General features: G+C 36.6%; 1 protein-coding gene across 2 annotated transcripts; it reads left to right on the top strand.

Moving 5' to 3' along the window:
- Positions 1–78: 78 nt before the first annotated feature.
- Positions 79–22,492, top strand: LOC113098199 (gamma-tubulin complex component 3 homolog). 2 transcript variants are annotated; one of them, XM_026263185.1, is made up of 22 exons: positions 79–343; positions 757–864; positions 1,776–1,843; positions 1,945–2,028; positions 2,124–2,335; positions 4,137–4,309; positions 4,700–4,812; positions 6,876–7,001; positions 8,482–8,550; positions 8,818–8,950; positions 10,565–10,731; positions 14,093–14,203; positions 15,549–15,657; positions 17,493–17,679; positions 17,804–17,939; positions 18,031–18,099; positions 19,435–19,570; positions 19,667–19,755; positions 19,827–19,958; positions 20,033–20,173; positions 21,649–21,765; positions 22,170–22,492. In XM_026263185.1, the coding sequence occupies exons 1-22, from the start codon at positions 268–270 to the stop codon at positions 22,329–22,331; spliced, it is 2,718 nt and encodes a 905-aa protein (XP_026118970.1). In that variant the 5' UTR covers positions 79–267; the 3' UTR covers positions 22,332–22,492. The 2 variants fall into 2 exon arrangements, with proteins under 2 accessions (XP_026118970.1, XP_026118969.1); XM_026263184.1 differs by having other exon boundaries at positions 80–343; positions 17,490–17,679.
- The last annotated feature ends 1,057 nt before the right edge of the window (positions 22,493–23,549 follow it).

The following is a 23,549-nucleotide window of genomic DNA, read 5'->3' as shown; positions in this document are numbered from 1 at the left end:
TATTATTCAACTAATTTAATTATGCTTTGCATAACGTTTGTCAGAAGGAACGATTTCCCGGGTCTCATTTCCCAGCCGGCTGTTTTCCCGCTGCGCACCGCTGCTGTGTTTTCCATGAACAGTCCGACTTTTGAGCGCTTTTCGGCGGGTTCCGTTAAAATGGCGCTGCTGTTGCCAGGAGCTGAACCCCAGCAGACGAAGTGACAGCGGTTAAAAACACACCGTGGACCGTTTCTGCACGCACGGAAGGTACTATGTACGAGAACAATGGCGACGCTAGATCAGAAATCCCCCAACGTGCTTCTGCAGAATCTGTGCTGTAAGATCACGGGCAAGAGTGAAGGTAAACACACACATTTCATCTGCCACACAGCTGCTAAAACATGATTAGTGTTGCAGTGGTGGACTAGGCTGTGTGTTTCAATGAAAACAGACAATGTGATGTCATATGTTAATGTTTGTGACTGCTGCTGTCATACTTCAAATGATAGACAGATATTTCACTTTACTGTTGAACAAGACACTTTAGAAACAACAGACATACCAGAATATGATCCCTGCTTTCAGTTTCCTGAAAAGGAGTTAATGTCTTATGTATGTGTAATCAGATACCAATTTCACTCTATGGATTCTGACATTAATAGCAAGTAGATGGACTGAAATGTGTCTTAATTTTTTCAGCTCCAGCTCTTTAGATTGTTTATATTGTGGTATCTGCTCATGAAATCCATCTGTTGTTTGTGTATCCTCCGTCAGCTGATGTAGCTCTTCAGTTCCAGTATGCCGTGAGGGTCATCGGAAGTAATTACGCACCCACAATTGAACGGGATGAGTTTTTGGTGTCTGAGAAGATTAAAAAAGAATGTGAGTAATCTGAAACCCTGTCCTTACTTTATTCAAGTGCAATTATACATGCAGGGCTTAACACTAAGGATTTTTATTTTAAGACTGTTTGGTGGATCAGTGTAAGTGCATGTCATTTGCTGTCAGATTGTAGCAGACGTGCTGTCAGCAGGCATTTCATAATCTTGACTGACAAAAATATTCATAATTTTAATGACCTCATTTGAAATGGAATATCATGTTTATTTACTGTTTTGTTTTATTTCTGAAATGTAGAATTATTCCAGTGAACTTCTTGTCTTTACTCTTTAGCCTAATAAACAATGCTTAAAGCTTAATAAACTGTAGTTTAAAATGAATTATTAAATTTTTGTGAAGTTGGTAGACCTACTTTATCATTTATGTTTTCTATTTGAAGACATAAGAATTTGTCAGTTTATTTTGCCTGTTGTTGGTTTAGTTGCTGCTGCTATTAAATCAATTTAATAACTAGGAAATGTTTTTGATCAAATGACAGTAATGGACATGTTTTAAAACATTTTTCCTGGGAAAATTGTGAATATTGTGTTAATATTATTGTATATTTTTAAATTGTTGTATACAATTCATTTAAGTTTTGTTATTGAGACCATTTTAAATCGTATTATTCCTGAGTTTGCTGACATGGCATAAAATGGTAAATAAATAAATAGCAGTTCTATAACAAAAACAGAAATAAAACGTTGCATGTCTGTTATTGGACATATAAGCAAACAAAAAATCGAGTTTAAAAAAATGAGTACTGGTTAATCTGTATTACAATACTGGCCCAGTAGTGCTAGTGACTGTTCTATCAACAGCACCTAATCTCATTAGGCTATCCTTCAATATTTCTGGTTTATTCAAATAAGATGCAAAAATAAAAAATGTATTTCTTTTCTTATTTAATGTAGTGCTGAAACAAAGACGGGAAGCAGATGCTGCCCTTTTCTCCGAGTTGCACAGAAAGCTTCAGACCCAGGTCTGTATTCAGCTCAGTTATGCATGATGCATATAGATTAAATATAATGGATGGCACGTGATATGGTTAAATATGCTGATTGATTTGTTTCTGGTGAACAGGGTGTACTGAAACATAGATGGTCAATCTTATACCTCCTGCTCAGCCTTTGTGAGGACCCAAGGAAGCCGTCTAACCGTGTTCCTGTATGTTCCTGAGATGTTTTTCCAAGTTTTTCTACAGATACTACACAATAATGTGGTAAAAAGTATGTTACATTGTTCTTCTTTCCCCTTCACAGGTGTGTAGTTATGGAGCTCTGCTTGCCCAGGGTTTGCCTCGTGATGTCCACTCCACCACGTTTTACTACGCCCGTCCCCAGAGCCTCCCGCTCAGCTACCCAGAGCGCTCAGCCACTGCCCATAACTCCAGCATGGCTACCAGTGGCATCGGCAGTATGGGAGCATTCACGATCAATGGGCCTGGGCCGACCCCTCCGTCTCTGCTCACTGGGTGAGTGACCGTGATGGACTGACTAGTGAAGATTGTTTTCCATACAGTGACCATGGGCTCTCAAGCTCAAAAAGGACAAAATAAGAGCCATAAAAGTCACATGTTGCACCAACTTAGGTGTCAGTAATGCCAGACAACACTGATACATTTGTCATGTGATTATGTGAAAATAAACTTAAATTTTTCAGTTTTAGTGAAAAAACGTTGTGCTATGTGATAACTAAATTATTCTTCAGATTTTCCCTTTTTAAGGTTTAAGGAAGAAGGTCGGTCATACAAGTAAGAGCATTATTTAAAATGATGACAGAATTTTCATTATTGAGGTGAACTATCATCTTTTTGAACATTCTCTTTATGAAGTTTTTCTTTTTACATTGGCACAAGAACAAAACACATTCCAATACAAATTTTAACACCTTTAAACAAATCCTAATTTAACAATGGATTTTAACATGGTAATGATATATGGAAAAAGAAAAGAAGGGGGGGGGCGGTTGCATATAAAATAAAACATATTATTTTTTTGTTTTCTTTTTAAGGGAAACTGATCTTTTCAAGTTGTAGGTAGGACATAACATTTTTAATCACTGACAAGCAGTGGAGTGGATCTTTCTGTTTCCAGTTGAGGAAAAACAGTCTACGTGTTAAGAATGAGTCTAAATATTATATGCCGTTTTTTAGAATATTGTAAAAAATTACAATTTTAAATGGAAACAGTTTTCTGATTTAATGTTTTGAATATAATGTGTTCCTGTGATGGAAAATCAGAATTTTCAGCAGCCATTACTCCAATCTTCAGTGATGTGATCAGAAATCATGGTAACATTTCTGAACACAGAGAGGTTTTGCAGATGTAGCATTTTGAGGTCGATGTCTGTTTATAGGTAGTATTTTATTGCAGTCTGTTAAAAATGGTTCCATTTATTTGTTTCTCTAGTCTACTTTTTTTTTCAGTAATTGTGTTTTGTCTACAGGGAAAATAATCATGTCTCATGTAAAGAGGTTTTCACTTTGTGTGCTTACTAAACATTCGCAAAAAATGTCTTTAAAAAGTGAAGCTGTTTCTATGAATAAAATAAAATAAATCTAGCAAAATTTGTTTGCATGTGCTATTGGTTTGACATTTTGTTTTAGCACAATGTCTACACCCAACATGACTAATATTGCTCGCATTATATTCATTGAATTGCATATATGAATCACATTGAAATGCACGCGATGTTTCGTAAGTGTTATTTATTTTCGATTGCTTTGTGTTTCATATAGTGCTTTATCCCAGCAACAGCCTATGACAAATAATATGGGTTTTTTCTTCTCTCCTTCTTTTTTTTTTGTTCAGTAATGCAGCTGTTGTATTTGTAGCATGTTTAATTAAACTGCTGTACACTCATCTATTATTAAAGCAGCTGTCTAGCACCTGCAGCACTTAAGATATTTTAAATACGACAATGTACTCCAAACCCTGAATTAATTGATTAATGGATTCATTTCGCAGTAAATCTGTTGAACCAACAGCCGCAGTAAAATCTCTGATCATCAGTGTCATCATCTATTTGAAGCTCACCATTACAGTTCCCACAGGTTTTGCTAATGGGTGTACGAGTTTCAAGAAAATGGGGTTTGAGACGAAAATCCATGTAGCAAAAAGGCAATGCAAACATTTTAGTATTTTATTTATTTTTTTTATTATTATTTTTGACCCCCTGTAGTAGAGTTTGGCTATGAAATGATGAAATGCACAGGTTTTCAAATTAACTTGAGTGTATTTATAGGAAACTTCTGCCACTTTTGTAATTTTCAGACCTGGACCACAAGCTGTCGGTGAGTCTATGAGAGGGTCTCATCTAGCCTGGACTCTCCCGGTCTCCAGTTCACCCTCTGGGGCAGCTGCTGCCCCTCGTCCCCCAAGTGGACCCTCTTCCAGTCCGGCACCCAGACTCCCGCAGAGACCGAGACGGGATGGAGATGGCAGTGGTGAGTGTCTAAAGGGAATAGTCAGGATGTGTCTGTAGACAACTGGGTGATTATGTTCTAAAATAAAGATGGTATTTTAAAACTACAAATATAAATCACTGTTTAAGATATGTGCAGAACACCAGTGACGGGTGTCTGGGAGTTTTATGCTGTAAATGCCATAAATGTTTCACTCTGAATACAAACTCTAGACTAGTTAATTACATTTGATTCTTATCCTTTAGGTGAAAAGATATTCCCTCCGTAAAAGAGAGCTATTTCAGAGGTGTTAAAGATGCACTCGGCCACATGGCATCTTTCTCTGTCACAGATATATATGAGTGTGACCTTTACAGCACTTTAATTAAAATTCTCCCCTTCCACTGTATTTTTCTATCTCCTCTGGCCCAGCTGAGATCGGGGAGGCTGCTCTCGTCCGAGACATTCTTTATGTTTTCCAGGGAATAGATGGAAAGTTCATCAAGATGTGCAGCCCAGAAAACTGCTACAAAATTGATTCAAAGGTGATTCTTTATTAGCTGTATTTTCCTTTCATTCTGGTTTTGTCTTTCTCTTGATTTTTGTTCATTCGCTCACATGCAGACTATTTAACTATAGTAATTAGGCTGTATATGATTGCTGTGAAGCATAAAGGATTTTTTGAAAGGTGCTTGTCACATTTCAATATAACGGTTGGAATATAGGTATATGTACAGTTCTGTTCAAAGTAGTGAATCCTTTCAAGAGATGCATTAAATTGATAAAGTGAAAGGAAAGACCTTTTATATGTTACAAAAGGTTTCTTTTTCAAATCAATTCTATTTTAGAAAGTTGAAATTGGTTGATTAAAGAATCCTAAAAAATACTGCATTTCCCACTTTCCGCACCACAACTGTTTGTAACATTGATAACAAGAAATGAAAATCAGCATATTAATAATAATTTCTGGAGGATCATGTGACACTGAAGACTGGTTTATTGATGCTAAACATTCAGCTTTGCATCACAGGAATAAATTACATTTTAAAATCTCTTAAATTAGAAAATATGTTTGATCAAATAAAAGCATTCTTGGTGAGCTTCATAGACTTCAAAAACGTTTTTAAACAAAAAGTATACCAACTTCCAAGCTTTCAAAAGTAGTGTACATTAGCATAAAATTTTAAATGAAGCAATAATGTTTCAAGGTTATTAAATATGAATGTAGTTACAAGATTATAATCAAACATTAGCTTGCTCTGTTATAGTAAAGCAGATTTTTAATGACCACTCTTTTAAATGGGACCGCAAATAAAATGCTTCTGAAAGTTTATTTAATCGTAATGTACAGCCAGTCGAAATCACTCAGCCATTCATAATGACTGTATTGTGAAGAAAATTAACAAAGGGCTCTTTACTAGCTTTCTTTAAGTTCTTCCTTTATTTACTCCTCACTTCTGCTATGGTACAAACACTTCAGATGTCAGACTGAGATTCTGGGAAGTAATTATGAGCAGAATGTTCTAGTGTGGCACTTCTTATAAAAGTACTTGTAACATGAGTTCTTATTAAACAAACTTAAGTAGGAGCACCTGTAGACACTTATGTAAGTGCATAATGGGAAATATAGAAGCATTGATCTCAGCTGCTTCTGTCTGGCTACAACTCACGTGGCCTCTTCCTTTTTCTTTTCTTTTTTTTTTAATTCCTGGCATACGTTGACCGTGAATCAGTTAATCGATCAGGTGTCTTTTTTAAGTGACACTTTTACAATGGTGCATCTATTTGTTTGAAAAAGAACAATGTGTTTTTTATGTCCAGTGAGGTTGGCTGGGTAAATAGACACTTTGATGGGCCAGAGCTGTTTGTGTTCGTTCTGAACGTGACACACATATAGTAATCAAACCATTAGACCACAGAAAATCTCAAAATCAAACCATTTCAATGTCACTTTTTATGCATTATATGATTATATTTAGCATAGAATCGATATTAATGTGAGGGTATTTCTTGACATTTACCCAGAAGTCATTAGTTTCCAGTAATCTATGGATTACTGTTTTTGCATGTTTCCTTTTAGTTCTGTGAGAATCTGTAAGAAATGAACTCTTCCTTATGGTATTCAGTCTGAGATTTGCTGTAGCTGCTTTGTCTTCGTCTCTGTCTTGGGGGGAAAAGTAAAAGAACTGGTTGTCTGTTTGGTAACCGGTGACCTTTACAAGTGAAAACTTAATCAAAGACTTAAATGAGCCTTTTATTAAAAGTTATTAAAGAGCTTTTGTGTTGAATGGAACAGATGTTGCTCACGAAGTCTCAAAATAAGTGAAAGTCAAGAGATTAGCTAAAGCCGTTTCTTCAAACTGATGAGATGTCTTTGCTACTGTGTCCAAAGGGCAGATTACATCCTGGCCAGTTCACAGGCAGCCTACACTAAAGCTCACTTTCATTTTCCACACTTTCCCACTCCTTTTCTTACAGCAGATGTTTCAGTTTAATATTTAAAAACAAATACATTCTAGTCATTTTACCTATAGTCTGTTATTATGGGATCTGAAACTCCTGGTCTGCATGTTGTGAGACACTAAATAACTGTATGTTTTCTCTATAGGTGCCACTGTGTAAGTCTCTAAGAGACACTAGCAGCAGGCTAGCTGAGCTCGGCTGGCTCCACAATAAGATTAGAAAATATACAGATTCCCACAGCCTGGATCGAGCCTTTGGCCTAGTCGGGCAGGTAGGAAATGTGACATGACGGGAAATGAACATATCTATCATATGTAACCCTAACCCCTAATGCAAAGTTATACTTTTTAATTTATTTTTTTATTTTTTTGACGAAATTATTTACTTTTATTCAGAAAAGATGCATTAAGATGATCAAAAGTAAGAGTAAGGATGACTACATTTTAACCATATATTTCTATTTTAAATAAATTCTGTTGTTTTGATTTTTTTTTTTTGTATCAAACAATGACAATAAACAATGTCAATAAAATGTTTTGATAACACTTTCATATCTTGACATTCACTGTATCATATCTTGACATTGTTTAAGATCTGTACAGTATCTTACTATAGCTTGTTAGTGGTTAGATGTTGAGTGTTATTTTAGTGTTTCCTATGCAGCCAATGTTAATTAATGTGAGTTTAATACTCCAACTGAAAAAAATGCAATGTTTTATATGGTTACATTTGACTTTGGTCCACTTAATCAATCGACTATACGCAACTTTGCAACTACATGCCAACTAACTCTCATTAGAGTATTAGTATGCTTAAGAATGGTTGAATTTAGTATTGTAGAATTAGTCGACGTACTTGCAAATAGCTGGACTTATAGCTGGTTGATCATCATATTAAAGTGTTAGCATATATTTACAGTAGCACACATACTAATACTCCAATACCCGCTAGTTGACATGTGGTTGCACAGTTACTTTATCAACAGCTGTCTAACGGATACCATCAAAATAATCAAACTGATATTACAATAAAAATAGTTCAAAGCAAACGTGTCATATTACACCTTTATCTGATCTTATGGCTGTTTGAGAGATTATTTTTATTATTATTACTACTACTTATTACTGGTCTTTGACCGCTTTAAGTAAAGTAGCATCAGAAAAATGGCAAGATATGAGACTTATAATATATTATAACTATGAGAAATATAATCCATTCTAAAAGTGGATGCAATGTGTTCATTGTGTTATAAATCATCATACTCTTAAAAGCTATAACCACAAATAAGTAAATATTATAATATATTAGAACTGTTCTTATGAATATTCATGAGATGATACAATGTTATAAGGTTTTTTATAATGCATTATGCATTCATTATAATGTCTTAAGAATACACTTAAAATGTATTATAAATACGGGCTTCATAGAAAGTGTTACCAATTGTTTTTTTAACAGCAATTCAGCACATTAGAATGATTTCTGTAGAATCAGACACTGAAGACTGGAGTAATGGTGCTAAAAATTCAGCTTTGCATCACAAGAATAAATTATATATTTAAAATGTATTAAATTAGAAAGTAGTTATTTTAAATTTGAATAATATTTTACAATATTATTGATTTTATTGTATATTTAAATAAATAAATAAAAATATATAAAAAAAAAAACAGTTGATTGTAGTCAGGAATAATTCAGGAATTTCACACACTAATTTCAGTAACCCTTTTGCTTCCTGTTTTCATCCCTAGAGTTTTTGTGCTGCATTGCATCAAGAGCTGAAGGAGTACTACAGATTGTTGTCTGTACTTCATGCACAGGTGAGTCTGGGACACCACTTAATGCGCAGGGGAAAATGTGTGTTTGACCCCGAAACATTCGTTTGCTCATGCCTGAATTTTCCGCCGCTGGTTCCTACCTGGAACAATCTGCTGGATAATATATAATAAAGTAGAGCCTTGTCCAATTTATGTACTCTGTCTTAAATAACCCTGTCAAAACATCTTGTGAAAAGCACAATAAAACCACCAAGCATGAGAACCAGCACCATTTCAGTGGAAAGCTGTAACTGACGTGTATGTGTTTAGCTCCAGGTGGAAGACGATCAGGGTGTAAACATGAGCGTGGATAACAGTCTGACTCTAAAGAGACTGCTGGTGTGGACCTACGACCCCAAGATTCGGCTGAAAACACTAGCCGCACTGGTGGACTACTGCCAAGGTTAGTGGTGGTACATTTCATTGAAAAGATACAATCTGCAGCACAATACATTTAAAATGTAGTCAGCATTAAAAGAGTAGTTAACTTCCAGAACAAAATATCTAAGAAAGCAGCAGGGTCGATATAATTATTATTATTACTATTTTTTTATATTTAAGAAATTTGAAATAATTTGACAATCGATTACTGATACATGTGTAATATAAACATTTACTTTAGATGACAAAGTGTTTTTCACCAATAAATATTTAACAAAAAATATAATTAAAAAGTAAACACTGTAACCAACAGGGCATTCAGTATTCTGGGAAGTTTGTGTGCACTGGGAATCATATTTTTCAAATAAAGCAAGGGTACCACTCATTTTACATACAGCACACAATGAAAATGATATGAATATGACAGTGGGCAAATGCATAAAGAATTTTCATAATTTGAAATCACGAGTTTAAAGTTTAAAGCATTCACTTCACACGGACCGACTGTCACACAGAGAACACACGATAATGCTGGATAAAAATGCACAATTCACAAGATTTCACAGCTAAGTTTGCAAGGTTTTTGAAATTAAATGTTTATTAGTCATTAAAAGATTTGTTTAAATGATATAAATGCATATTTGCTTAATGCTGACGGCAAAAGAGAAAGTATTATAATCTTTACCTTTCTATTACTAATAATATAAAAGCAGTCGTTATAATACTTTTTGTATACATTATTTCCTTTGTTTAACCATTCTATCCGATTATTAGACAGACTTCTATCCATATTAGACAGAACTGTTAACGACGACAGTGAACAAGATTGAGAATGTGAGCTGTGTGTGCTCAGGCAACGTCAAAATAAAAGTCCCGCCTTAAACACATCGGTCAAGCAGAAAAGCGTATCGGCTAATGCTGATATTTGAAAAATGCCAAATATCGGCCGATATATCGGTCGATCACTAGTACTCACCCCCTTGTCATCTAAGATGTTCATGTCTTTCTTTCGAACATACCATTTCAGGAATTTTCCCCATATAGTGGACCTATATGGTGCCCACAAGTCTTAAAATGCAGTTTAAATGCAGAATCAAAGGGCTCTTAACAATCCCAGCCAAAGGAAGAAGTGTCTTATCTAGCGAAACAATCAATTATTTTCAAAAAATTTTTTTTACAATTTATGTACTTTATAACCTCAAATGCTCATCTTGTCTAGCTCTGTGTGAACTTTGTTTTTTCCGGTTCATGACAGTTGAGGGTATGTCGAAAAACTACCATTTCATTGTCTCGTCCAACTTCAAAATCGTCCTATAATTTTTTATTTTTTTTTTTTTGCTAGATAAGACACTTCTTCCTTGGCTGGGATTGGTAAGAGCCCTTTGATGCTGCATTTAAACTGCATTTTGGAAGTTTAAACTCGTGGGCACCATAGAAGTCCACTATATGGAGAAAATTCCTGAAATGTTTTGCTCAAAAACTATTTCTTTACAACTGAAGAAAGAAAGACATGAACATCTTGGTTGAAGTTTTTGTTCTGGATGTGAACTACTCCTTTAATGTCAAACTCCTGATTATATTTCACAGTAATAAGGTGCATTTAGGTCAAAGATTTGATTTCACATAACTCTCTCAGGGCGTAAAGGAGGAGAGTTGGCCTCAGCTGTACATGCTTATGAAAAGACGGGTGACCCTCACATGAGAGCGTTGATCCAGCACATCCTTGGTCTGGTGTCCAACCCCATTCTTAACTTCCTGTATCGCTGGATCTACGACGGGGAGCTGGAGGATACGTACCATGAGGTCAGGACTCATGACACACTGCTTGTTTTTGCAAATTCACTTCCAGCTATCCTTGTTAGAACTTTCTGTTTTCGTCCAGACTGTAATTCATTACTTGAGCATTTACTTTAAAGTCAGCACACTGCAAAAATATGTACTCAACTGCATGGTATGAGGGTCCATGCCAAAGTTGGTAACAGTGCCACCTATGGATCGTGAGATATGAAAAATTGCTATTTTGGCGCTTAACTTTTGAACTAGTGTTCCAGAGATATAATGACTTTTGCAAAAATGCTTATAACTTTTGAAAATATTATTTTTTTTACATCCTTTCATTCCCCGCGTAATGCCAATTCTGACAATGTCTCATTTGTCATTTTCTATCAGTGTATCTGTCCACCATATTGAAGTAAATGATAAACAGTTTTTTTGCTACTCCTCCTTCAAATTTTGCCCAGTTTTGTCCAAAATCTGGTCATATGATCTTTGGACCAAGCCGCACAGAAATTACTGGAAAATTACTTTATTATCCAGATCCGCACTGAGCAAATCTTTATTTTCGGCGTGTCTATTTCCACTAAGTGCAAATAGCCCACCTTGTTGACTAAAGCTATGTACACTAACTCTGCCCACCAACATGTGATTTTGATAGACAACACAGCAAAAGACAGCCAAAAGTCGTCCGCTCCAGTGGCGCAGATGGTAAAACGTGTGATGCATTCATTTTGACGTGATCGACCTGGGTTAGAATCCGTCTTTTGGCGAACTTTTTTTCTCCCTTTTCAAATTTCACATAACATCAGAAAAGCATTTTTTATTTATTTATTTATTTATTTTTTCAATGAAAATGAAAATGAAGAATATAATAAAAAGTTGAAAATAAAGTATCGGGTAGAGTTACGGTAGGGGTAGGGCGTGCTTTATTGTCCCAATAAGGTGGCATCCATTAATTTAAATTTAAATTTACACTCAATAAGTTAATATTGCCTACCAAAGTGCAGATAATTGCCACTATTTGCAATAAGTAGTAAAATTCTAACATAGTGTAAATATAATCTATAGCTATTTGCACTTAGTGTACATAGCATACATTGCCATTTACACTTAGTGCATATAACCGCTGCCTTAATTTGCTGACTCCATCGACTTCAAACAGCTGTAGCTCAGTCATTTTTCATTTGATTCCAGCAAATCATACATTATTTTGAATAAATAGAGAAATAAAATGTAAAAAGATTTACTCATTTTTGAAAATTTGTTCATCGGGACTCATTTTGCCAAAACAGGTCACATATATTGTTCCTTTAGTTAATTTAGTGTAAAAAACAAAAACAAAACATGCCGTTTAATATTTTTACCTTCATTTTTACACTTTTTTTTTTTTTCCTCCTCCTTGTTCTTAAATTATTTATTTGGTAACTACTTGGTTGAGTTGTAAATACCACTTAAAGGGGGGGTGAAATGCTCGTTTTCACTCAATATCCTGTTAATCTTGAGTACCTATAGAGTAGTACTGCATCCTTCATAACTCCAAAAAGTCTTTAGTTTTATTATATTCATAAGAGAAAGGTAGTCTGTACCGATTTTTCCCGGAAAAACACGACCGGCTGGAGGCGCGACGTGTGGGCGGAGCTAAAGAATCACGAGCGCCAGTAGGCTTTTGCGTTGAGAGCATGTGGAAGCTGTGACATTACCATGATGAAAAACCATCATCCAAAACAAACCATGGATTGCAGTCAGATTCAGCCGTTTATTTATGATCCAGCATCAGATCCCGAGGCTGAAACTGAACGAGAGCAGCAGCAGCAACGACTCGCTCCGAGCGGGGCTCGAACCCGGGTCTCCGGCATGGGAGGGGACGCACTAACAAGGAGGCAGAGATATTTGAAGCAGTTTTACTCACCGCCTGCGGTTCCAACACACGATCGTGACCCTTTTTCCTTGGGACTGCATCATCCTTAAGAAATAAACGATAGGAAAATCCGGCGTCAAACTGGGCCATGTTTGTAAAACAAGCATCTTCGAAATGCAGGAAACAAACAAAAACACTTGCACAACTCCGTTGAGGCTCTGTAAAAATAAACTACATCCACTGGTCCCTTAATGCTGTTTTTTTTTTTTGTGCAGGGTTGTCTTGACCTGGCAACCAAAAACACACTTCTTTTGTGACATTTCGCGACGCTCTCGCTCTGATCAGTGAATCGCTCTGATCAGTGAAATGTCTGTGCTCAGCCTCGCTGTACGGGAGCGCGCGCTCTTCCGGCAGACGTGTCCTTAGGACCCATATAAGGAAATTCCGCTCCATCTAACGTCACACAGAGCCATACTCGAAAAAAACTTTCCGAAACTTGTGATAAACCAGGAAGGAGTATTTTGGGAACAAAAATACTCCTTCAAACATACAACTTAATTTTTGAAACTTTGTCCATGTTTAGCATGGGAATCCAACTCTTTAACAGTGTAAAAAACTCAGTATGCATGAAATAGCATTTCACCCCTCCTTTAATACAAAGTTAATACATAAAAAAATATATATATATATTTGTTCCACCATATAATGGAAGCCAAGCTCGGGCCAGTGTCCTCCAATTGACTCCGTTGACTTGTGCACTGTTGTGTGTCTGAGAAAACCGCTGCACTTGAGTGTGATTTAGTGTTCCAGACACAGTGAACCACCGTCTCCTACACATAGATGAGGGTGCGCTAATGGGCTCGTCTCCTTCCACTGCCTCTATGGCCTTCTGTCTCTCTTTCCCTCCACTATCACTCTCACATCTACTTCTCCTTGTCCTCCACCATTACCAAATAGTGTCAATGAATCTTTCGCTACTTAGTCTATGCCCATTCAACTAAGTTTGAATTCATCGGGCGTAGAAGAGTTATCAACTCTCAGCTTCCCCTCTGCACGGGAACCAATCAGAGGCTCCTGCCTATAATCACAGGATTTAATCTCGCCCTCGCTGAAGTGTAACAGGCTTTTTCACAGTGTAAGCAGTGTTGAGGGTGGAGGTGATGGAGAGGGTTATATACTAATGTACCCATCGAAGCTGTACTCCTCCTGGGCCAAGGGTTTATGAGCTCCTCGTTTCGCTCGCCATCGTTATTCATGGCAATAGTCATTTTAATAGTTGCCGTGATGAAAGTACTGATGAGCTCTTCTACGTTCGTTCCTTCCATCTGTGTAATTACAACAGAAGGTCATTTGTAGTGTTACAGCAATAGATGACCTGTCCATGGAAGTCATTTATTTGTCTTTGAGCTGCAGTGATGTGTGTGTGTGTGTGTGTGTGTGTGTGTTTGTTACAGGTCATAGCATTATAACTTTCCTAAAAAAAATAAAAATAATTAAGATCTCTATCTGACTATGGAAACCTGTGTTCAGTTCTTTGTAGCCTCAGACCCAGCGGTGAAGACAGACAGACTGTGGCATGACAAGTACTCTCTGAGGAAGAGTATGATCCCCTCCTTCATCACCATGGATCAAGCCAGGAAGGTACAGCACTGACATCATGAGAGTGCGTCATGTACTTTCATTCCATATTACATCGTGTACTTTACATTGGATTACTTTGAGTTAAAATCTGTCATGGCATATTGTAGATGTTATTGATCTATGAACAAGACCTACACTAATCAGTGGCTTCATAGTTGCTTATCAGGACCAGTCAAAAGAGTCTATAAAATGTTATCTAGAAGATTCTGATCCTTAAAAATGGCTTGGGACCTCCATCAATATAGGTCTTAGGGACATACATGGAACATATAATGAGCATACACAAAAAAAAGGTGAGTGGGTGAATGAGAACACAAATAAAACAATTAATACACTAAAACTCTTTTATATGTCAAATATGATCTATATTACCTTTATTATTTATGTAAAATAGGCATTATTTTGATCTATTTTTACAGTACCTCAAGCCTGTGGTCAAAATATATTTATGAGTACAGAAAATATTATAATATAACTATATTATATAATACAATAGTGTAACCAAAAAAAAAAAATTTATAAAAAGCACAGTAAATAATACACTTATAATACAAATATACAATATGATGTATAATATTTTTTATATGTATAAATATAAATAAATATACATTATATTATATTTATCCATTGTAATTATTATACCACATTTACAAAAAACACAATGTAAAAGTGTACAAATGTACCGTATTTTTCGGCCTATAAGTCGCACCTGAGTATAAGTCGCATCAGTCCAAGTCCAAAAATATGTCATTATGAGGAAAAAAAAAACATGTAAGTCGCATTTATTTAGAACCAAGAGAAACCATTACCGTCTACAGCCACGAGAGGGCACTCTATGTTTTCAGTGTAGACTACAGGAGCAATGAGCAGCATGGAGCGCCCTCTCACTGCTGTAGATGGTAATGTTTTCTCTTGGTCTAATCTTAGTTCATTTCTCTTGGTTCATGTCAAATTAATTTTGATAAATAAGTCGCACATGACTATAAGTCGCAGGACCAGCCAAACTATGAAAAAAAGTGTGACTTATAGTCCGGAAAATAAAGTATTTATTTTTATAAATATATTATTAGTAGTAAAAGTATTATTATTATAATTCTCAGTTTGTTGCTCTTCAGGTAAAATCTGTGGAATAAATTATATAATATCACACGTATATAATATTGACCTAATTTATTATCAGCCACCCAGTACAGACTAGGAAGGATGTGTGTTTCGTGCAGCCAAGCAGTTCTCATACTTTCTTCTGATTTGATTGTTTAATGCAAGACAATAACTAATAGTGAGTCATTTTCAGACCGAAATAAGCCTATAATGATGTGTTTTCTTCCCTTCTGTCCTTCTCCAGGTTCTACTCATTGGCAAATCCATCAACTTCCTGCATCAGGTATGCCACGACAGGACGCCGCCGGGAAAGATCATGCCTGCCTCCAAATCCACCGACTCTCCCAAAGATGGTGAGCTAGCGCTAATGCAGTCACTTAAAATAGCTGCGTTTATGCTAGCTAATGCAATATCTGTGGCTATAATGCCAGCTAATAGTTAAATAACCTGCTGAAAGCGAGGGATGGAGAAAGAGGAGAGAAAAGGATTGATCTGTTGTGGTGGAAAGTGCCGTTTTTGACCGCCTGTCTGTGGTGGTATTGTCAATATCGATGCGGGCTCTATTTAACATCTTTTCTAACATGGCTAATCAATGCTCTTAGCCTCCAGCGTACATCTCTGTCCTTCAATGTGATTCCAGAAGGTTCTATATTTTCTTCTTTCTTTTGTCTGCATTGACTTTGTGATTTACTTTTTCTGGCCTTAAAGCCATATAACCTTGCAAAAACGTAATGTTTTTTGGTAATAATCTTTCATGTTTACCATCATTCTGTAATACTTTTATAACACAGTCATGGTGATTATAGTTTCTAACTTATTTTTATTGTTTTTCAAATTTACTTTAAATCTAAGCTTGGTTTTAGTTGGTTTCAGAGGTTTTAGTAGTTAAAAAAGTTTTTTCTTTCAGTTTTGAGTGTGTCAGTTAGGGGTGGGCGATATACCGGTAGACACGATTAACTAGTAGACATTTGTCAACCGTTAGAGATTTTGTACTATTTTCTCTATCGTGGTTACTCATGTGACATTGCTTTGCTACATGGTCACAAAAACGTATTATTTGCACGCATTTTTGAGCATTGCAGTTTAAAAACAAGTCATTTTAAACCACTGAAAAGCAATCGGCAGTGCAAGAGAACTCATTTTGTATTATGCACGTGCTGTCTGAGCATATAGTGATGATGGTGCTTGTAGAGCATGGAAGAATTGAACGGAGTTGTTTTTTCCACTTTATAGGCCTTGAACAGTTAAATACACACACCTGAATGGGTCAAAATGGAAGTCTTTGCAAGTATCTTCATAAACACAGTAATTAAGGTCTTAAGTGAAGGCAAAATTCACAAAAAAAAAAAAAAATGCATGTGTAACAATATTGGATCTGGGCAGCTCTTAAAGTGACAGCAGTATTAATATTCCTGTCATTCATGATAATCAAACAACAAAAGAGAGAAAATGTCTCACTGCTCTTGACTAAATCACCTTTGTAACTGTTGTAAATATATATTTAATTTACACAGTAAAGAATATGGAGACATTATTTAAAGCAAAAATAACTATATTTTGACATTGTTACCCTTGGAATAAAATTTATTTTATCTTACATACTTAATTTCTTAAATAATAAAATTTTGGTTATTATCTCCCACCCCTACTGTCAATTAAGTGATTCTTTAACTATTGTGTTATTCACACATAAAATTAGAAATCTTTTTAATTTATGTATACAAAAATCACACATATTCCTTTGAATACATTGCTGCTTGGTGGACAGAAAAACAAGATGCTGAATGCGTGTTAACTACAAAAAGATTTCAGTTTCACAATTTGTGTTGCTTATTTTATGTGTTAGTGTTTCAACCCATCTTTTTAGTTTGATTTAATTTCCCCCCATTATTTGTTTATGAGTTTTGTCTTTGTTCTACTTTTTAGTTTATCGTAACCCTGGTCACTGCTTATTTGTGTGTGAAAAGTCAGCTTGCAGTAAATTTCTGGCAATGTTTGCCATAAGGATTTACTAGGATAGTTTATTTTAATTTTTTCCTTTTTTTTTCTTCCTTTGCCTCACTTTTCCTCTTCGCTTTTTCTTCATTTACCACTTTTCTTTCCACTTGTCGTATTTTCTCTCTCTCTATCTCTCTCTCGTCTTCGTTTTTGCTTTTATTGAGCACCCTGTGTATCTTGTTTTCAGCGGCAGTGTTGTTCACTGATCTGGAAGGGGCCTTTCAGAGTAAGATTGATGCTGCATATTTTGAGACCAGTAAGTATCTGCTGGATGTGTTGAATAAAAACTACCAGCTGCTGGAGCATCTTCAGGCCATGAGGAGATACCTGCTGCTGGGCCAGGGAGACTTCATCCGACACCTCATGGACCTCCTCAAGTAAGTTTGTGTGTGTGCTCCGGGGTGATCTCTCTGTTTCAGCTTGATTCTATTGCTGATTTATAACAGAACCCTTTTCTTTCTTGGAGTCATCAGTCTCCCTTTATCTCTCGCTCTCTCTCAGGCCAGAGTTGGTGAGGGCTGCCACCACTCTTTACCAACATAATCTAACCGGTATCCTGGAGACTGCTGTCAGAGCAACCAATGCCCAGTTTGACAGTCCGGAGATACTGAAGAGGCTTGATGTCCGGCTACTAGAGGTATTTAGAAAAATAAAATGCAGGCTGATGGTAAATTTAAGTGCATAATTGTGCATCACTGAATGTGGATCTTGTGTCCTGTTTTGTCCAGGTTTCTCCTGGGGACACTGGTTGGGATGTCTTCAGTTTGGATTATCATGTAGAGGGGCCCATTGCCACGGTAAATAAACTCTTTTGGCATAAGCCTAAAGTTAACTTAGTTTATCCAAGTTCTGTCCTTTAACTCTGAAATTGTTCATGATGTATTTTTCCTCACCAGCAGAATGACGAAGTCCACACACAGTCCTGAATGCAAAATGATTTTTCTGTTCACTTAAGGTTGATCCTTACTGTTAACCCTTAACACATTTGGGTTTTTTGACCTGGGAGAGATTTAAAACATTATGCAAATACATTTTTAAAAATGCATAGTTTTTAGCGGTTTAGTCGGATGGAGTCTAAGTCTGAGACTAGATCACTTGAGACTTGGATCGAGACCAAGGAGTGTCAGAGTGTCAGTCCAAGAACCAAGCAGTAAATTTCAGTGAGCCAAGGTGCTGGATTAACTGCAGCATTCATCTTTAATGTTGAACACCTATTAATGTGAAGTTATTCATCATAAACAATTTATTTTGTTGAAAAAAATCAAGTTATAACTATTTTATAAGCTTATTTTCCACCGGGTCAAAAATGACCCAGAATGCGAAAATAGTTAGCAGTTGTTGTTTTTTTGTTGTTGTTCTTGTTTTTGTAATGTAATCTGTGAATTATGCATACATTGTTAGGTTGGGATGCCTAAATTCACTTGTAGTTTTTAAAATGACTGATTTTAGTTTTTAGTGTTTATTTCTAATTTAGGTTGCACTTTATTTTACAGTACGTGTACTAACTTGTACTTATAGTGTACTTACAGTGTATTTATCTAAGAAAGTTCTGGTAATACAAGGTATCTACATGGGGTAGGGTTGGGTTTAGGGGTAGGTTCAGGGTTAGAACCTAGTTATTACATAGTTATTGTAATTACTATAATAAGTACATAGTATGTACATGAGGAACAGGACTGTAAAATAAAGTGCTACCCTAATTTTAGTCTGTGAAAAAAAAAAAAAAAAAAAGTGACATTTAAGGTAAAATACATGCAGCTGTGGTTTGCCGGGACTTTGCCATAAAAATGGTAGCAATATGGAAGCAACATTAAGGTTTTACATACTTAACTTAAGTCACAGTAAAAAAAAAATTATTTCATTTACTGATACAATGTAAACAGTTATTTCAATGAAAAACCATCAAATATGAGGTGTCATGCAGGGAATATTTCACTGTACAGTTAATTTTAAGTCATTTTCCTGTAAATTATACAATGACTTGTTTCTTTTTCATTTTCAAAAACCCCACCTAATTTTATCTTTTTCTTACTGTATACAATCTGTATACTCTCACTGTATATAGTACTGGAACTTACTGTTAACTAATTAACAGCTTTTGCATCCCTAACCACATGTCATACCTGTGTCAGGTGTTCACCCGTGAGTGCATGAGCCACTACCTGCGAGTGTTTAACTTCCTGTGGAGGGCTAAAAGAATGGAGTACATCCTCACAGATATATGGAAAGGTCAAATGTGTAACTCCAAACTGTTGAAGAGCATGCCTGGTGAGTGCAGCATTCATTGTGTTCGATGAACATAAACCTTTGTGAGATTTAGCTTTCTCTGCAGACTGATAAGGTGTGTGATGTGTATTTGCACAGAGCTCTCCGGTGTGCTGCACCAATGTCACCTTCTCGCTTCCGAGATGGTTCACTTCATCCATCAGATGCAGTATTACGTCACATTTGAGGTACGTCCCTCTGTATGTATTGCCACCTGTTTCTCCTTCTATTATTTATCGTATTGTGTTTGTCACACTAGGTGTTGGAGTGCTCTTGGGATGAGCTGTGGAATAAGGTCCTGCAGGCTCAGGATCTGGACCACATTATAGCAGCTCATGACGTTTTCCTGGACACCATCATTTCTCGCTGCCTGCTGGATGTGAACAACAGGGTACGATGCATTTACACAGGGTAGTTGTGTACTGGTGCTGATCCCTCATGCTTGTCCTCCTGGTGTGTTTGCAGTCTCTGTTGAATCAGTTGCGTGCGGTGTTTGATCAGATCATTGAGTTCCAGAATGCTCAGGACACACTGTACCGCTCTGCTCTAGAAGAGCTGCAACTGCGCATCCAATTCGAGGACAAGAAGAGACAGAGGGAAGAAATGGTATGTATAGACAGTAAATCAAATCAGTGCTTTTCCACACATCTAGTGTAAGTATAAAATGAATAGGTAATAATATTACAGTCATTATGTTTTCATCCTGCAGTCCAAAAAATATTTTAGCATATCTGACAGGTGAAATGATTTATCAGCTATAGATATTTTATTGGCCATCTCCACATGAGAATTTGATTTATAAAAAATTGTGTGGCGAGTGGGGCGGGGCCGAGAGGCGTGGGAACGAGGAGTGAGGCCAGGTGTAGTGATTGGAGATGAGCTGCACCTGCGCCCCACCGCCAGTATCGAGTCCCACGTAGGAGATGGAAGGATATAAAACTGGAGCGACTATAGTGAAGGACGAGAGAGGACCAGGCCTGGGACATATTTTATGTTTTGGTTTTTATTTGCGCGCACCAGTCGTCCGCGAGGGGCTGGTGCGCCGTTTTGTATTTATTTTGAATATTAAAGTGTTTTGATTGTGCGCCGGTTCCCGCCTCCTCCTTCCCGATGAGTATGGAGATTTTATCGTTACAAATTGGTACTGTTTATTCCTTGCATACTTGTGCCAGACAATCACAGCATCACTTTACTTGCAGCATCATGAGATGAACTAGTCTGTCTCCAGTCCAGTATAACTGCATTATGTTAACTTTACAGCTCAAATAATGCACATCTTTAATGGAAAAATAAATTGCTTGACCAAAAATATGACCTTCATATACTTTTAAAATCTCCACAATGTCTTGGCCCATAGATTTAGAAAAATATTGCTTATAACTGTGGGAGGATTTCTTTCTTTTTTTTTTTTTTTTTTAAGAAAATTTCTAAATGCATCACTGTTTCCACAAAAAAATTAAGCAGCACAACAGTTTTTACTGATAATAATGACACTGATAAAGATTAGAAATTAGCCGCATATCAGAATGATTTCTGAAGGATCATGTGACACTAAAGACTGGAGGAATGATGCTGAAAATTCAGCTTTGCATCACAGGAATACATTACATTTTAAAATATATTAAAATAGTAAAGTTAATTTAATTGCAATAATATTAAAAATATTAATAAATGCAGCTTGGTGAGCTTAAGAGACCTAAAAAATCTCTAAAGATCTTACCAAATTAATTGCTATAACCTGAAGTTCAAAGATAGCGAGACTTCTTATAGGCCAGAACATTACTAATGGTTAAGTCACATGTTCAGAGGGTCCATCGCTGTAAAGGTGTCTGATTATCTCCACACAAAGAGAATTATGTTCCACTCCTTTATTTGACTCTGGAAAGTGGCCATTAGCAAATTTATAGGCCAAAAATGGAAGCGGCTGCTCTTTTTATGGGGATGGTATTGGTTTTCTATTGCCATCGATTTTTTTTCTCTCTCTCTTCTTCCCTCATGTCAGCTAAATTGCTGTAAACAAATGTGTGTTAGTGTGTATCTTTTTGTTTGTGTTTGTTTATAGCTCTGCTTCTGTGTTTCAGGGCGAGTGGGGTGTAACAGCAGAGCAGGAGGCCGAGGAGAACAGACGTGTGCAGGAGTTTAAAGACACAATACCAAAAATGTGCTCTCAGCTCAGATTACTCACACACTTCTATCAGGTACCCTACACACCCTTTCATACACTTTAATATGCTCACCCAATAAAACTGAATTTATTTCAGGCATGCATAAAAAAAGTGCTGAACCAAGCAGCTGAAGCTCATGTAACCCTGAGATGGTAGCATTTATCATATTTTTATGTACAATTTTCTGATTAAAGCCCATATTATCGTTAACTCTTTATTCTGGGAAGACGTTTATGTTTTAGAGCTAACTGAATATTCTTGTCATATAAATGTATTCAGTATATTTGTAAAAAGTGAAGACGTGAAAATACTGGCGATTATTAAATGCATAATTGGAATGTGTCCAAATTTCATTATGAATCAGAACTCAGTGCTAGAGTCTAGTTAGCTCAAGCAGCTGAAGCTCATCTAACCCTGAGATGGTTGTTTCTGTTTAGGGCATAGTGCAGGAGTTCCTGCGGCTGCTAATGACCTGCTCTGATGAGAGTCTTCAGTTCCTCAGTTTCCGTCTGGACTTCAACGAGCATTATAAGGCCCGTGATCCTCGCCTCCGGCCCTCGCTAGGGGCCACTAGAGGGAGACGAAGCTCCAACATCTGACCTTGCAGACTTTGGGAAAGTTGATGTTATGTGGTTGCTGTCAAGAGACTGTTTATTAATAGAGCTACTCAGAACTTTTCTGGTGTGCTGTAAGAAACTCATATAACAGGGAAACCGTATAGAAAATCCTATTCTAGTGTCATAACCCCAATAATTTCAGTCACACACAACCGACTGTCTAGTGGGTTTACTTGAGTTAATGTGTGAATATTAGTTTCAGTTTCGTTAAGATTTGTGTTTGTTTACATTTTTGGTAATATTTAAGTCTATTTGTTATTTACGATTCTTGATTTTCTTCTAATGCCCTTTCTTTTTTCACTTCAAAGTGAGTTTGCTTGTCTTAAAGTCTCCTGATGTGGGAAAACAAAATGGACAAATCTGATTGGCTGTGAAGTGGTGCTTTTGTGGCACCCTCTGGTTCTGGATCAGTTCTGAAGGAGCCTTTTTCCTCTTTCAAGTCCATTTTCATGATATATATATATATTAGGGGTGTAACGATACGCGTATTCGTATTGAACCGTTCGGTACGACGCTTTCGGTTCGGTACGCGGTACGCATTATGCATACCGAACGGTTCGTTGGACTAATTAATTATATTTGGAAAAAAAAAGAGAAATATAATGATATGCGTTCAACAAGGTAGCCCAATAACCCAAACGACGTAACAGGCAACGCCCCTGACACTCCCGAAGAAGAAAAAAACACCAACTTATGTTTATGTTATGTTATGACTCAGTCAGGCGCTCGCTCACTCAGTACGCGCTGAAGGCTCGTTGCAAAATGGCCAATGCGTTTAACAGACTAGAAAAAGAAGATGACTCTCAAACATATTGTTTGAGATGCATGATTCCATCTATGAGCTGCTCGATCAGAGTGACATGAGAGCCCCTCCTTAGAACATTATTTGTAAATCCATGTTATGGTAAGTGTGCACGTGAAGTCTTTGCACACTTTCTGAAATCCACACTGTGGTAAGTTTGCACACTACACTAGTGCTCTGCATTCTTTCTAAAATCCTATATAGTGAGGGCTTCGCGCGGTTGCTTCATTGCTTTAAAAAAAAAAAAAACACCAGCGTGAATACTTGAAACATGTCAACTCATTTACGCCGACATCACCTTATTGTGTCAGTATCTGGGAAAAGACGAAAAAAAGGAGAAACATGCACGCAACAAACTATGCCCGCAGCATTTAGACACCAGTATTATAGCTTACAGG

The sequence above is a fragment of the Carassius auratus genome, unplaced genomic scaffold, assembly GCF_003368295.1.
Source record: "Carassius auratus strain Wakin unplaced genomic scaffold, ASM336829v1 scaf_tig00216437, whole genome shotgun sequence".
NCBI lineage: Eukaryota > Metazoa > Chordata > Actinopteri > Cypriniformes > Cyprinidae > Carassius > Carassius auratus.
Note: the sequence above shows the minus strand (reverse complement) of the source record. Positions and strands in the feature narration are given on the sequence as shown.

Bases quoted from the DNA above. Each gene is read 5' to 3' on its own strand.
- LOC113098199 (XM_026263184.1), top strand. From the start codon at position 268: ATGGCGACGCTAGATCAGAAATCCCCCAACGTGCTTCTGCAGAATCTG. The intron at 4,813-6,875 runs GTGATTCTTTAT...TTTTCTCTATAG, and splicing joins GCTACAAAATTGATTCAAAG to GTGCCACTGTGTAAGTCTCT. The intron at 19,571-19,666 runs GTGAGTGCAGCA...GTATTTGCACAG, and splicing joins ACTGTTGAAGAGCATGCCTG to AGCTCTCCGGTGTGCTGCAC.